Source organism: Thermobia domestica, chromosome 2, assembly GCF_964235325.1.
Source record: "Thermobia domestica chromosome 2, izTheDome1.hap1.1, whole genome shotgun sequence".
Lineage (NCBI taxonomy): Eukaryota > Metazoa > Arthropoda > Insecta > Zygentoma > Lepismatidae > Thermobia > Thermobia domestica.
This window is the reverse complement of record NC_137455.1, coordinates 47,901,355-47,915,654: the sequence shown is the minus strand read 5'-3', so window position 1 is coordinate 47,915,654 and position 14,300 is coordinate 47,901,355. Positions and strand designations below refer to the sequence as shown.

The 14,300-nt window shown below is 33.0% G+C and overlaps 1 protein-coding gene across 1 annotated transcript in view; it reads left to right on the top strand.

Annotated features, from left to right (window-relative positions):
- Positions 1-13,847, top strand: part of Megf8 (multiple EGF like domains 8) — a 155,389-nt gene extending 141,542 nt beyond the window's left edge. The window contains exons 35-37 of the mRNA XM_081740937.1: positions 1,562-1,806; positions 7,316-7,503; positions 7,842-13,847. Coding sequence (XP_081597063.1) covers positions 1,562-1,806; positions 7,316-7,503; positions 7,842-8,699 — 1,291 coding nt within the window. The 3' untranslated portion in view covers positions 8,700-13,847. The remainder of the gene's footprint in view (positions 1-1,561; positions 1,807-7,315; positions 7,504-7,841) is intronic.
- The last annotated feature ends 453 nt before the right edge of the window (positions 13,848-14,300 follow it).

The window sequence follows — 14,300 nt, the reverse complement described above, 5'->3', positions numbered from 1 at the left end:
TTAGAAGCATTTTTGCCGTCAAAGAAAACGCACAATTCGACTACCAAGCCCTTAGAAACAAGTACCACTGGGGTAAAAAGGACTGTGGCCTCAGATATAAATAGCATGAATACCTCAAAATCGTTACGTTTATCCAGTAGCACCAAACTCAACTAGTCTCCAGTCAACATTTCATTAAGTAGTTCACGAGTTACAGACATTAATGTGACGCTACTTGTGCTCTGTGAGAAAAATGGATTCCAAAGAATCTCGTGTTGTGATTAAGCATTGTATTTTAATGGGGTAAAATGCTACTCAAACCAAGGAATGACTTGATAAATGTTATGGCACATTTTCTTCATCGTATTCAACAATAAAGAAGTGGTATGCGGAATTCAAACGAGGTAGTACTTGTTCCAATGATACTTTTAACGTTCACGTCGTCCAAATGTAGCAGTTTGTGCAGAAAATATCAAAAGGATGCATTATATTGTTTTGGATGATTGGAAAATTAAGGAGAGTGAGATAACTGACATCATAAAGATATCAACAGAACGCGTGCGCTATATTTTACTTGAACATTTACATGTGAGAAAGCTGTCTGCGCGATGGGTGCTGCGTTCTCTAATAATCGACCAGAAGCAGCAGCAACATGTTGATGATTCGGAATGTGCTTTGGCGTTGTTTCAGCGTAATCAGATGGAACTTTTGTGTCAATTTGTGACGACTGATGAAACATGGATCCATTATTACACATTGGAGTCTAATAAGCAATCTGCAGAGAGGTTGCAAACAAGTGAAATTCGGTGAAGGCTCTCAGAAACACAGTTCTACCGGCAGGGTTTTGGCCAGTATGGATGCGCGTGGCATAATATTCATCGACTATATGGAGAAAGGAAAAAAAAACAGCTTACGAGTACTATGTTAAATAATTGGACAAATTGGACCAGGAAATCAAGAAAAATCGATCACATTTGAAAAGAAAACTCTTGTTCTATGTTGACAACGCAGCTGCGTACCCATCCCTAAAAGCGATGGTGAAATTGGATTCTTTGGGTTACGAATTGCTTCCCCACTTAATGTATTCTCCAGATCTGCCCCCAGCGACTACGTTTTTTTTTTTTCCTTAACTTGAATATGGCTCCAGAGAAAGATATTTCACACTAATGAGGAGGTCATATCGAAAACGAAAGCCTATTTTTCAGAATTCGACAAATCGTATTATTGCAAAGGTATCAAAATCTTGGAGGACCATTGGAGAAAGTGCATTTTGCTTCGAGGAGACCATGTTGAAGAGTAAAAATGGGTTCACATGTATTTTTTTTTTTTTCATTGGTATGCCGCGGATTTTTCACTCTATGTAGTGAATCCCAATACAGTTTCGAGTTCACAGTCCACAGAGTAATAGGCATTTTATTATTATTTCCACTAACCTGAAAAGAAAAGAAGAAAAAGATATGCACTCAGTTTCTTATAATGTGCAATTACTGAACAACTGTCTTTAAACCATATTTTCCTTCTTTTAATTTCAACATTTCTAAACCTTATATTCTTATTCCTATTATTGTATTTTTTCTGTTAGGTGTGAATGCCAAGGCCATGGTGATATGTGTGATCCAGATACTGGAAAGAACTGTAATTGCCAAAATAATACTGAATCTGATCCACAATGTTCTCCTGACAATAGCAAAAATTCTATTCAACCATGCTGGAAATTACAATGCTCTAAATGTAAAAATCATTATTATGGAACTCCTAAATTTGGACATCAGTGTTACCATCAAGTTTCAGTTGATTCAAATTACTGCTTCGATCCAGAATCCCAAGGTAAGGCTTATCAATATGAGTTCTTATAAATAGATCTAGCATCTCAAAGAATTTTTATCTAAAATTCACAATTTATTTTAAATTTGGTTTGAATATATTACTTTATATCTATTTGTGGAGATAGGTTTATTTAATCTTTAAATTACTGAAAGCTGAGAAATTAACGTAATATTCTGATTGATGAATATACATTCCTTCAAGCTGATAATCTCTTCGTCAAGGATTCAACTTTTGATATCCAATATCTTTATATGTGAATATTAATTGACGTTTACAAGTGACTGTCTTCCACACGCTTGATGAAGAACGGGGGAAAGAGCTAGCTACCCCACTTGTGCCTGCTGGGTTAGTTACTTCATTTATTTTTTATTTATTTATTTATCATTATTACCTATTACGAAGCTGTTGCTCCCTTTACAATAGGTATTATAGGTAAAGTTTATATTATTCTTATAGTGGTACACAGTAATACAAAAAAACAAAAATAAAAACAAACATTACAAAACAAAAAACAGAAAGAAGAAATGAACAAACTTATACAAAACAATGAAACAAAAATGAATACAAGAAAAAAGTGCAAGCCGTAGTTATTCTTATATAACACTTATCATCTTTTGTATTTGTGAATTATAAATTTGCATTGTTCAAATCGCATTAGCATCATTGGTTACAAACCTACTGTCTTAGTTGTTAATGTAGTCTTTTATTATAGTTAAATAATGTCCCATATTTATCGTAAAGTCGACCTCAGAACAGTTTCTCACTAATAGGTTGTGTTTTCTAGTTATCTTTATTATTGGTGAGTTTTGATGTACAAGAGTGTTAGATTTAGAACAATGGAAAGGCAAACGTACGCGTAGACTATTCTTCTTAATATTAAAATTTAATGAATGTAAGAGTTCCTGGCTATCAACCAAACCATTAACTATTTTGTATAAGAACATGTGATCAATTAAATCCCTCTTATCACACAAGCTGTCCTAATTAAATTCCGTTAATAGGGTTTTATAAGATATTCTCTCTCAATATGATGATGATCTGTGCTTTTTATAAAACTGATATCTTAAAAATTTATTTTGTACCCATTCAATCATTTTTATATAATACTGATAGCAAGGTGCCCACACCATACATCCATATTCTAACTTACTTCTTACAAAGCTATTATACAGACTATACATTGCATTTAATTACTGAAATCAACCGTATTTCTGTTTACAAATCCCAATGTTCTGAAAGCATCATTAATAACAGATTCAATATGATATTTATATGTAAGACGGCAACTTATTGTCACACCAAAATCTTTTACTTTATCCTCTCTTCGTAGTATTTCGTCATTCATTTTGTATTCGTATTTATGTGTAACTAAATTTCTAGAAAATGAAATGACGTAACATTTCCTTACATTGGAAAACAGTCTGTTTTCTATGCTCAATATGTAACAGTTATTTTAACAGCCTGCAAATCTAAAGCATCATTCATTTTATTGACTATTCTATATATTTTAAGGACATCTGCAAACAGCAAATAATGAGATTACTTAATTCTTTGCGGCAAATCATTTATAAATAACATAAAAAACAATGGTCCTAAATTGGAATCCTGTGGAACACCTGATAAAACTTCATACCATATTGAATCTGTCTGACAGTAGGAAACATATTGCTTTCGACCTGATACATAGGATAATATGAATTTCAATAAACTATCAGAAAACCCATACGTAGCTAATTTTTTGATCAGAACAGAGTGATCAAGTTTGTCAAAAGCTTTAGCAAAATCTGTATAAATTACATCAACTGAATTCCTGCTATTAATTGCATTAGCTCCAAACTGCGTAAACGTTGCTAAGTTTGATATTGTCGATCTTTTAGAACAAAAGCTATGCTGGAATTCAGAAATATATGATTTTACATAATTGTATATTCTTTTGTACAAAATCTGTTCAAATATTTTAGAAGATACTGAAATTAATGATATTGGCCTGTAATTCTGTATCACTTCAGGACTTCCTGACTCATGAATAGGGAAAACTTGACTCAATTTCCATTCGTCAGGAAATATTTGAGTTTTTAAGATAGAATTATATATATAGCACAGGGGTTTCAATATTAAATCACGACATCCTTTAAATATATATTTAGGTATTTGATCAGGTCCACTGGATATACTTGATTTTAATCTCATTATAGATTCCTTACATTCGTCTTCATATATGGTATCAATATTTAAACAATTAGATACTTCTAACCATACTGTACTTGGAATTTCATACGATGGAGGTTCTGAAGCATACACAGTTTTAAAATATTGTGCAAAGCTCCCCCGTGTAGACAACAATTGTGTACCACGATATGTCATAGTATTGATATTTTGATTATTAACTTTTTTACTTTTAACTAATTCCAAAAATAATAAGGATTATTGTTAAGATTATTTTCGAGATTGTGTAGATATAAATTATATGCCTTCTTTATCATTTTCTTCAACTTCTTACGCAACTCTATAAACATAGTTTCATTATATTTAGAACGCTTTTTTCTCTTTCTATAATATTCCTTTTGTTTCAAAGTTTTAATTATATCAGCGGAGAACCAAGTGAGAAATGATCTTTTCTTATGCAACTTTATTTTAGGAACATTTTTCTCGATAACGCCGTTTAGCATCCTATAAAAATAATCCAATGCTTCATCCGGATCTTTAAAATTATGTATGGCATCCCAACTAACTTCCCGCAGATCATGATAAAAACTCAAAAAATCTGCTTTAGAATAGTTATATACTGTAATCGAGTTACACCTAGCACGAGATGGTCTAACAATTATTGTTTCTTCGATCAACAGAGCCGGGTGATCTAAATGTTCAGCTACAAAGGATCTGAAATTCTATTTACATTCATATTTTCACTGAGGTTTGTTACTACTAAATCTAATGTTTTACCATATCGATTCTTAATATTGTTTATAGATCCAATGTTGTTCAATGACATAAAATTAGCAAGAGAAGAATATATCACACCACCCTGTAACAAATCATAATTTGAATCCGTTATCAAAGATAAATTCAAATCACCAATAAGAATAATATTAAAATGATGTGATTTAATAATTTCCTCGGCCCTTGACAATAAATTATAATATGTTTCCGCTTTAGAGTTAGGTGGAAAATGATTAGCGCAATTATTAGATACGTGCGATTTTCTACTATAATTTTAAGGCAGACTATTTCTATATTTTTAATGCTGATATCAATCCTATTTGTATGAAAATGGTTTAATACGCCTATCAAAACACCATCTCTTTTTTATTACTTCTATCTTGTCTAAATATACTATACCTATTATCTAAGATTTCATTATCATATACACTTGGCTTTAACCAAGTTTCAGTAATAATTATATCAAAATTAGCAGCTAGAACACTTTTGTACAATTCACTTAATTTAATATTTAATCCCCTTGTATTTTGGTAGTAACATGAAATACATTTACTCTTAACACTCTTATTGCTTAGTTTAGTTTCCTAACATCTTCCGTTGTTCTAAGTGAATATACAATTGTATCTTCTGCATTTTTCTTAAGCTTAATATTTCCTGACCAGTCTGCCCACAGGAAAGCAAAATTTTTCTCTCTTTAAACTTTCTTAGCTTCACTAAAAATAATCCTTCTATTTGCAGATAGACTGATTTATGTAAATAGGCCCCCCATTAGTGTAACCTAAGTCACCACAATTTAAATTTCGTTTTACTTCTCTGAAGGAACCTGACTTTATCAAACCTTTTTACAAATTTAACAATTATACCAGGATGCACCTGATTTGGAGACCTCTTTAATCTATAACATACGTCTATCATATTATCATAATTGATATATCTAACGCACAACCAACATTTTTAACAACCGAAACAACATTTTCATTAGGTAATTCTGGAATGCCATACAACTCAACGGTATTCCTTCTATCATATTGATCTAGATCATCTATTTTCAAATTTAGCTTATCAATTTCTTTCTGTAATCTTATGTTCTCATTTTTTAAATCGTCAAATGTTTTCACAACATTTTTTCACCATTTCATACTGATTTTTTAGTAGTTGTAAGTTCTCAAGTTTCTCGTGTGCAAGATTCAGAGATCTTCCCAAATCATCTTCTGTTTGTTTGTTTGTTTGGTTTTTCAAATTGTTAATCTCTTTCCTTATTAATAACAATAATTGATACACTTCACTAAGGGTAAGACACTTACTTGTAATTTCTATCTAGGTATCACCACTCATACTTTTTCTACGCGATTTCTCATAACTATCGCAGCGCCTCACTTGTTCAGTAGAGCGTAGGAATTTGATGTCTTCCTCTTTTAATTGGACACGCGCACCATGGAATAAATTGCTACATTCCTTACATTGAATTTTTTGATTATCCTGTCTAGCTACGGCTTTTGAGCACTTACTACAGAGGCCCATTGTTTCTGACTAAAAGTTAATAGCGGTATATGAGCAAGCCCTCAATATAATTATACGATACGTATTCATCTAGCTACGTTAAGGTAAATAGGGTAGAACCTGCTTTCGAGCAGAATATCCATATAAGACATAAAATAGTCGTAGCTGACAGAAATAAAAATTTATGTATTTTTGACTTCTATCATAATATCATAGTATTTGTTCGTATCTATATGTAACTCAATTTATAAATAACATTTTTCAGCAATTTTCTACAAGATGACATACAATATTTTTCTATAGTTTCAAGGAAGTGTGTTACTGGTTGGTAGGTTGAATTGGTGATAAGCGTTCCATTCAACACTGAGGTTATGTGAGACATGGACCAAATGTGACGGGAATCCGAACCACATGAACTCCCGCCAGGAATCGAACTCTGATCTCCCACCCCGAAGTTGTGTACGCTAACCATACGGCTTCGAGGGTGCTCTAAATGAATTAATGATTTTGAAATGTCATCTTTAAGAATATTTACAGTTAGTAATTTCATACTTTCAGCTGGCACAGTTAAAGCGTCATTTACGTTTCCTTGAGCTTTCATGATAATTGAATTTATCTCAATTGCAGTTCCCTATTCAGGAAATAAGTTTGTTTAATGTTTGACATTTATTGTAACAAGAAGGGCTTTGAACGCATTGCTCATTTTAATAAGGAGTTTGAACACATTATTCGGCACTTTTATGCTTCTATGTCGTATAAAACAAGTGTGAAATGAAGATAAAGAGTAGTACAATAATTGCTATTTGTAGCTCCCTATTAAGATGGCGAAAGAGCATTTTATATCAGTCTCCTTGAATACTATGTGAAACATCCAAATATATTTTGTTTAGTTATCATAAGTACTTCTTTAATAATTTCAGTTCTTGAGAATAATAAATCTTGTGGGTTATATTTTACGTTTCAGTAACTGGTGAGATAAAATTGAGAATCCTCTGTTGAACCTGATACCTCAATTGTACTACAAGTTCATTTGACTTTCTTACAAAATCATAATTAATGTTTCTTTCAGAAAACTGTACTTGGAAACCAAAGCCTTTGCATCCTGGACGAACTGTGTTCTTTGTAGTGATACCGAAATTTACTAATGTTGATATTCGTATAATCATAGATGTAACACAAGGTGGTTTAAATCTTTATTTTGGGCCAACGGATGATACATTTGTTGTAACTGTGAATGGGAGTAATGGCGCGCATGTTGTAAGTACTTTTTGAAATATTTATTTTGGTATGTTCCATCAGTACTTCCATTTTAAGAGGTCAGGTGTTATCAGTGAATTTCAGTAAAATGAATGTTGTATTTCTTGCCTGTCTTTATTTACAAGTAATTACAAGTAGTAGTAAACCACACCTTGAAAAACATGTCGCAAGTTACTTGCTGTATAGTACTGACACACCAAGACAGCATCCTAAGAACGTATCTGTAGAGTTCAGCACACATTGGTAAATTAAAGACATCTTCATTTTGGTACTAATTGTTCATAAAATAATTCAAGTTGGTGTTTTGTTTCTGTTGAATTACATTATTATTATTTCAGGTTGATCTTGATGGGAAGTATAAACTTAATATAGGAGACCTGAAACCACTTGCTTCAACCTCAGCAACTCCCTTTGGAGTTAACGCCTCTGTACCCATTGTTGAGAAGGAAGCGAAAGGACTGACCACTTTTGTAACAATGAATAACCCTGGAAGCTTATTGGTTGTGAAAAATCTTCAAAATAGATTGGTAGTGACATTACCACAAGACCGCTTTAATTTTAGCACCTATAAATTTTATACCGTCCTTCATGGCGTTGGAAGCTCTCTGAGTGATGTAACATACGGTGTGATGTTCTTTCACCAAGATCAACTGCACTTTGATCTCTTTGTCTTCTTTTCTGTTTTCTTTTCTTGTTTCTTCCTCTTCCTTGCCATCTGTGTTGTTGGCTGGAAGATCAAACAGGCAGCAGATGTGCGTCGAGCAAGAAGAAGACATGTGGTAGAAATGCTTTATATGGCTAAGCGACCTGTGGGCAAAGTGACTGTAATTATTGACCCTGACTCAGACGATGAAATGGTTGATCTCAGTTCTTTAAGCACAACAGGAGCTGGCGACACTGGACTTCCTCCAGTTCAGTCTCCGATGCGAAAGAAATGGAAACATCATCATCGCTTACCCCAGGGCAGGGATTCCCCAAAAGTTCAATTAGAAGATAAATTTGATGTCCGGCCGGTAGCCATCGAACCCACAGATGACGGAGTAGCTGCGGTTGGTACTGTCTTCGTTCATTTGCCAGGTGGCAGTGAAGCTCCCGTAAAGTTAGCGATAGCGTCCGCTCTTATCCTAATGACTCGTGTATATCCTCCAAATGCAAGAGCATTTTTACGACGCAGAAGCAGCCATGCAGGAAGTTAAAAACTTTTAGCAATTTACTGTAGATACCAAGCAGTTCTGCATATCTGTGGTGTTCTCGGGTGCGCCACCTATATTCTCAGGTGTTTTCGAATAGATATTGAAAGAACACAGAAAATCGCATTCAGACTAGGAATTATGATGATGATTTACGATTATTTGCTTCCTGAGGAATATATATGTTAGACTTAGAATGGATGATAAGACTAACAGAGAAAGGTGAAGTACCTACTATTAAATTTAACAAAATATGTATAAATTAGACTATGCTATTTTTTAGTTATCTCAGTGACATTTTTTAAAACCTTAATCCTGTTTTCAATATTTTAGATATGCAAGTGTGCAAGAGCAAGTTGCTCAACAGATTTTATCTTTAGTGAGCGTTGAACTTTACTGTTAGGTCGGCAGACGATAGATAATAACGTGTCAGAACATATTTCTGGTGTAATTCGTACCATTGGCTGTTTAAGGTATACTAGTTTTACTTTCTATGTTTGAATAATTTTTTAACGGTATACATATACAGTATTTAGTCAATTTGGCGATAGTTATTGCTGACTTCATAAAAATCGTACTAACATTATACAGACTTAGTATATCCTGCAAAGTATGTAGTAAATTGGAGGAAATTCAACAGGTTCAAATATAAATTATTCAAAAAAGAGCTATAGGCAATACACAAATGTTCCTTAAAATGATGAATATAGTACCAATTTTCAAAATTACCATTACTCGTGTTAGTTCTGACCGATCTCAAAAATATTCTAGTCATCCATTTAAAAAAATACTTATTATAAATCAGTGAAATAGTTTTATATTTTCTTATCATTCTACGGATGTATATTCTTTTGTGTGTGTAGTTCTGCATGGTATTGAATGTTCCTTTATGTCAGACAATTTTGTTTTGTATTATAATAACCCAGTGTTTCGATAGAACTGTAATCATTTACAGTCCATCATTCTGCCAGTTTAAATTCTATTGCTGTATGTGTGTATATGTGTGAATATATTGTATTGTATTTTTATAATAGATTTTAGATTTGTGTCTGTTTGGTAATTTGACCAAATGTATGTATGAATTTCTTTGTCTTTCAAAGTGGAGTTTAATATTGGTTCTGTTAGATTGGGGTCATCAGCAAGAACGTTATTTATTGCAGGAACATTTTTTGCAGTAGTTAAAAGCCATATTGTTATACACTTGTTATATTAAAAATTATATATTTGAAAGTTTGAAGGTTCCGAAATTACATGTAGTGTTCTGGGGACCGTAGGGAAATTGCTTGTCGTCATGATGGTAAAAAATTCGTAGTTTTATTTAATATTATTAATAATAATAATAATTACTTGAAGAATTAAAATAATGAATGTGATTTTCTGTGATCTGTTAAGAAGGCGCAATATTTTGTTCATTTCTCTGTCAGTGATTTCTTTTTGTTTGTGATCTGTTAGTATCTAGTAAACAAAGTGAAATATGCAGTTTGTGCCAAACTTTACTGACAGAACTTTCTGTAATCTGTTGTGTAGACATAGTGTGTACGAGTGTATGTGTGTGTGTATGAGTCTTTTTCTTTAAAAAAATGCATGTGCTGGAGGAAAAAATGACAGTTTTATGTCATATGTGATTCAGATTTCTGAATATTGAGATGTAAACGAGTCGTTAAAATAATTCCACAGGGACTCAGTTCTCGTAAGTTAATTTGGTATAATTTATCTATTGAAATGTTTTAAACATATAATATGTCTTTCTAAAAAGTACAATCATCTATCGAATGTCTTTCCCTCGTACCTTAATGCTAATTAATTAATTAATTGTTTGTTGAGTTGATTAGCTAATCCCGATTTACAAGGTTAAATTAACTAGATCGATTTGTGAATTTCTTACTGATATGTAGAGTTGCCAAATAAGTTAGTCATTCTTGTGTGTAAATATTGTAAACAACTCTTGTGATAAAAATAATTGTGCCAATGTTATGATGTTACTTGTAGTGATAATGAATCTTGTAGGGCATGGAGAAATAGTAGTTGCACCTAGTATTGTGATAGTTTGTGCTTTGGTGACTTTTCTAACATGTACTTGAAAATTTCGAAAAGATTTCGTAGCGTTTTACTGAGGAGAGTGGAAATTAATAATTCTAATAGTAGAAGGTGATGGTAAATAAGTTCTGTCAGTATTATATTTTGTGATAAATTATTTGAAATGAAAGAAAATGATTCCCCCCGCCCCCCCTTGAAATCAATTATTGTCGTTTACAAGTGGATCATGTGTATGTATATATGTATACAACATAGATTAGATGATTAAGTTGCTGAAAAATCAATTAGCATTTGCAAGGATGAGAATACGCTGTTTGCCTGATAATCATAATTTGTTTTTATGTTATACTTCCGGTAGTTAATTATCGTAACATAATGCAGTTTCATATGACTTCTGAAAAATTAAATTCATACTATCAGCTTTAGTGTTTTTTGTAATCTATAATACAGTGGTCCGTATAGTTAATGGAATCAGACTTCGGAGTAAGCGCTGTTGTTAGACTCCAGTAACAGGTATATCTGACCTACATGTATGTTAATGATTTCAGAAAGATATAAAATTAGGAATCTATACAAAAATAAATAAATAAAAACTTACGTAAGCTTGTATTTTGGTACAGTATACCTTTTAAGTACCATTTAAAAAAAAAAAAAAAAAAGTAAGTTTGGGGAGCAGAAGAGAAGTACAAGTTTTATGATTTCAAGTGATCACTAAAAATCTCTAAATTTATAACGCTTCATTATACACGTGACACGTAGTTCTGTTTTAGTACAGTCAGGAGTCACGCTCGTCCTTTTGTAGTAGGAAGTAAATGCATAATTCAAGCACAATACAGTACCGTGTATCTTTGTTTTGAAAAAGATAGTCCTGTATCCAGTGATACGGTATCATGCATCATACTCTTATCTTTTGAGAATGAAGGCTGTGCTTGGTGTAACATGTGCAGATTCTCATGTAAACAATACAGAGAAATTTCGGGATCAAATGGGACCACGATTCTTCTGTATAGAATCGGTACGCTTACTCCATTAACCGCAGTTACTTATTTGAAGAACGACTTCATATCTACTGTTTTGTTTACGTCTTTCAGATCTTGTACAGCATGGATTCCGTACGGTTAAGAATAAAAGTTATGTGCAGCTTAATAATCTCTAGTTTTCGCTAAGACCAATTGTTTAAGTTTTCTAACAAACTTCGTATGAAAGCTGTTATTCGCTCTTACATTTTTTTAGTAGAACTACTTAGAATAAAGAGAGACGGGCATCAAACCGCTGTTTGTCTTTAATTGATCCCAACCAAGGTGACAAATTGTGGAATTTTCTGATGTTATTCATTGTGGAAACTTGTCCTAAAAGCGTAAAGCACAAATAAAAGCTCTAAAATGCATATACAATCAAATAATATACAGTATAGAGGGGGGAGGCACGGTGGTTCAGTAGTAGAGCGCTTACCTCTGGTGCGTGGAGTCCCTGGTTCGATCCCATTCTACCACTCGAGAGAGTCGAAAGCTAGAAAGTGCAAGTTGTTCCAGGAATTAGTTATCAGTAAATAAAATGATAGTTTCATTTAATATTGACCGTTAACGTCAAGGACTATTTTCCTGAGTAATATATAAATACATCTACATGGACAATATTAAAACATAATTCAAACGTGCTCTTTCATTTGTTGCGTAATATTTCATATACTATTATAACTGTACTGTTTCAGTGTTTTCTGAGATCTTCCTCAACAGATCTGGTAATTCACTGGCAATTCATCTCATTTCTCGGAATGTTCTTTTTTACTATTTTGTTAATATCAGGGTGTCTATCGGCTCGAAAGTCACGAGAAGGTCACTATATTAGAAAACGGTCATGAAAGTCAAGAAATTTAGCTTTTGGGTTAAATTTTTTTATATAATTTGTACAAATATAAGTACATACTGGAAAATGTTGTTCTATAAAACGTCTATGGTCGGCTATAGACGCTACCAAATCGCAAATAAAGCACACTTCTATCGTATGTATGAAAATTCGGCCTAATTCGCACCCAGAATCGCTCTTGAGACTGTTACGAAATTTCATGATTTAGTAAAGGAAAGGTCACGAAAAAGTCACGAATTTCATTTTCGAATTTTAGTAGACACCCTGAATATGAATGTAAATTTCTAGCACTTAGAATTTTCGTCTTTTGAAATTCTTATTGCTGTGAAAGCCTGTGAACAGTCCGCAGCAAAAAACCTGCAACATGAACATATAAGTTTATTGTGAAACGACGAAGTCTTTTGCTCCAAAATAAGTGTGCAGGAGAGGACGCCGAGGTTTTTCCTGTGTGATTTATGCCACTTAGGCGTTATATTGATTCCCTGCGCTGTTAAGCGTAGTTTCACAATAAACTTACTTGCTCATGTTGCAGATTTTTTGCTGCGAACTGTACAAGATTTTATGAAAGCTTGTGTAATTTTGGGCTGATTTGAAAAACATTTGATCACTTTTAACAAGTACTAGCATCAATTAGCCGCTTCGCTGGGTTAAATGAAGAGAAAGTAGCAATATGTTCCGTTAGTCAGTCAATTTTTACTATTACTAAAGCGCTCTCCGACATCGGTCATTTTCGATCATTTCTCTCCCCTCCTCTCCCAGGTTGCGTGGCTGAATTTAGATATAAACGTCATCGGAAGTGTCACTGTTCATCATACCAATCCCGTAAACTATGTATTTGGCACTAATATCGGTCATTTTCGATGATTTTTATATTTCTCCTCCCTCCCCTCCCCCATGATACGGGGCAGAGTATCGGAAATCACCTATTTAAATAACATGGGGATTCCTTCATCATCCTTTAGACCCCTTAAATATTAAAAATATTCACTTTTGGCACTTTTCCTGTAGGTTAGTCCCAGAAGGCTACAGTCATGCCAAATTTAATCATTCTAATCCTGTCGGAAGTGCCCAAACATTTGAGGTGTAGAAGACGTCCTATATAGATAACATTGGGAAGATTTTTCAGTTCCGCATAAAACCACTCTTAGGCAACGATAACGAAAACGTACAAGTATACCGAATTTCAAGTTTGTATTCCAAGTACCAAAAATATGAGATTATAGGTAAAAAAAATAAAAAATAAATAAATAACGGGGAATTTCTTGAAAGAATTAGTGCTAAGATAATATGCAATCAATGTCTGAATTGCATAGCTTTACGGATACACTGTACTTAAAAAAAAAAAAAAAAAAAAAAAAAAATATTCAGCTGGCTTCGTAACTTCTCTCTTTTGGCAGCAATAAAGCACTAGAATTGGGCTGTGCAAGAGCATCTGTTATCTGTGTATATTTCGAATTGTAACAGCATGTTCTTTTATCTCGCTGTAGTGATGTGAAATAAAATACAGAAAATGTGTTTCTTGTCAATGGACCACGAGAATGAGGAAAACTTGTTTGTAAAGTATATATTTGCCGCTCGTAGGACAACTTGGAATGTATTCTTAATTATATAGAACTCTTAACTACTTGTTATTATTATTATCAATACTATGAAGAGTGTTGTAGACACTTTTTTCTTCAATTGTGCTGGAATGTTCTATTATGA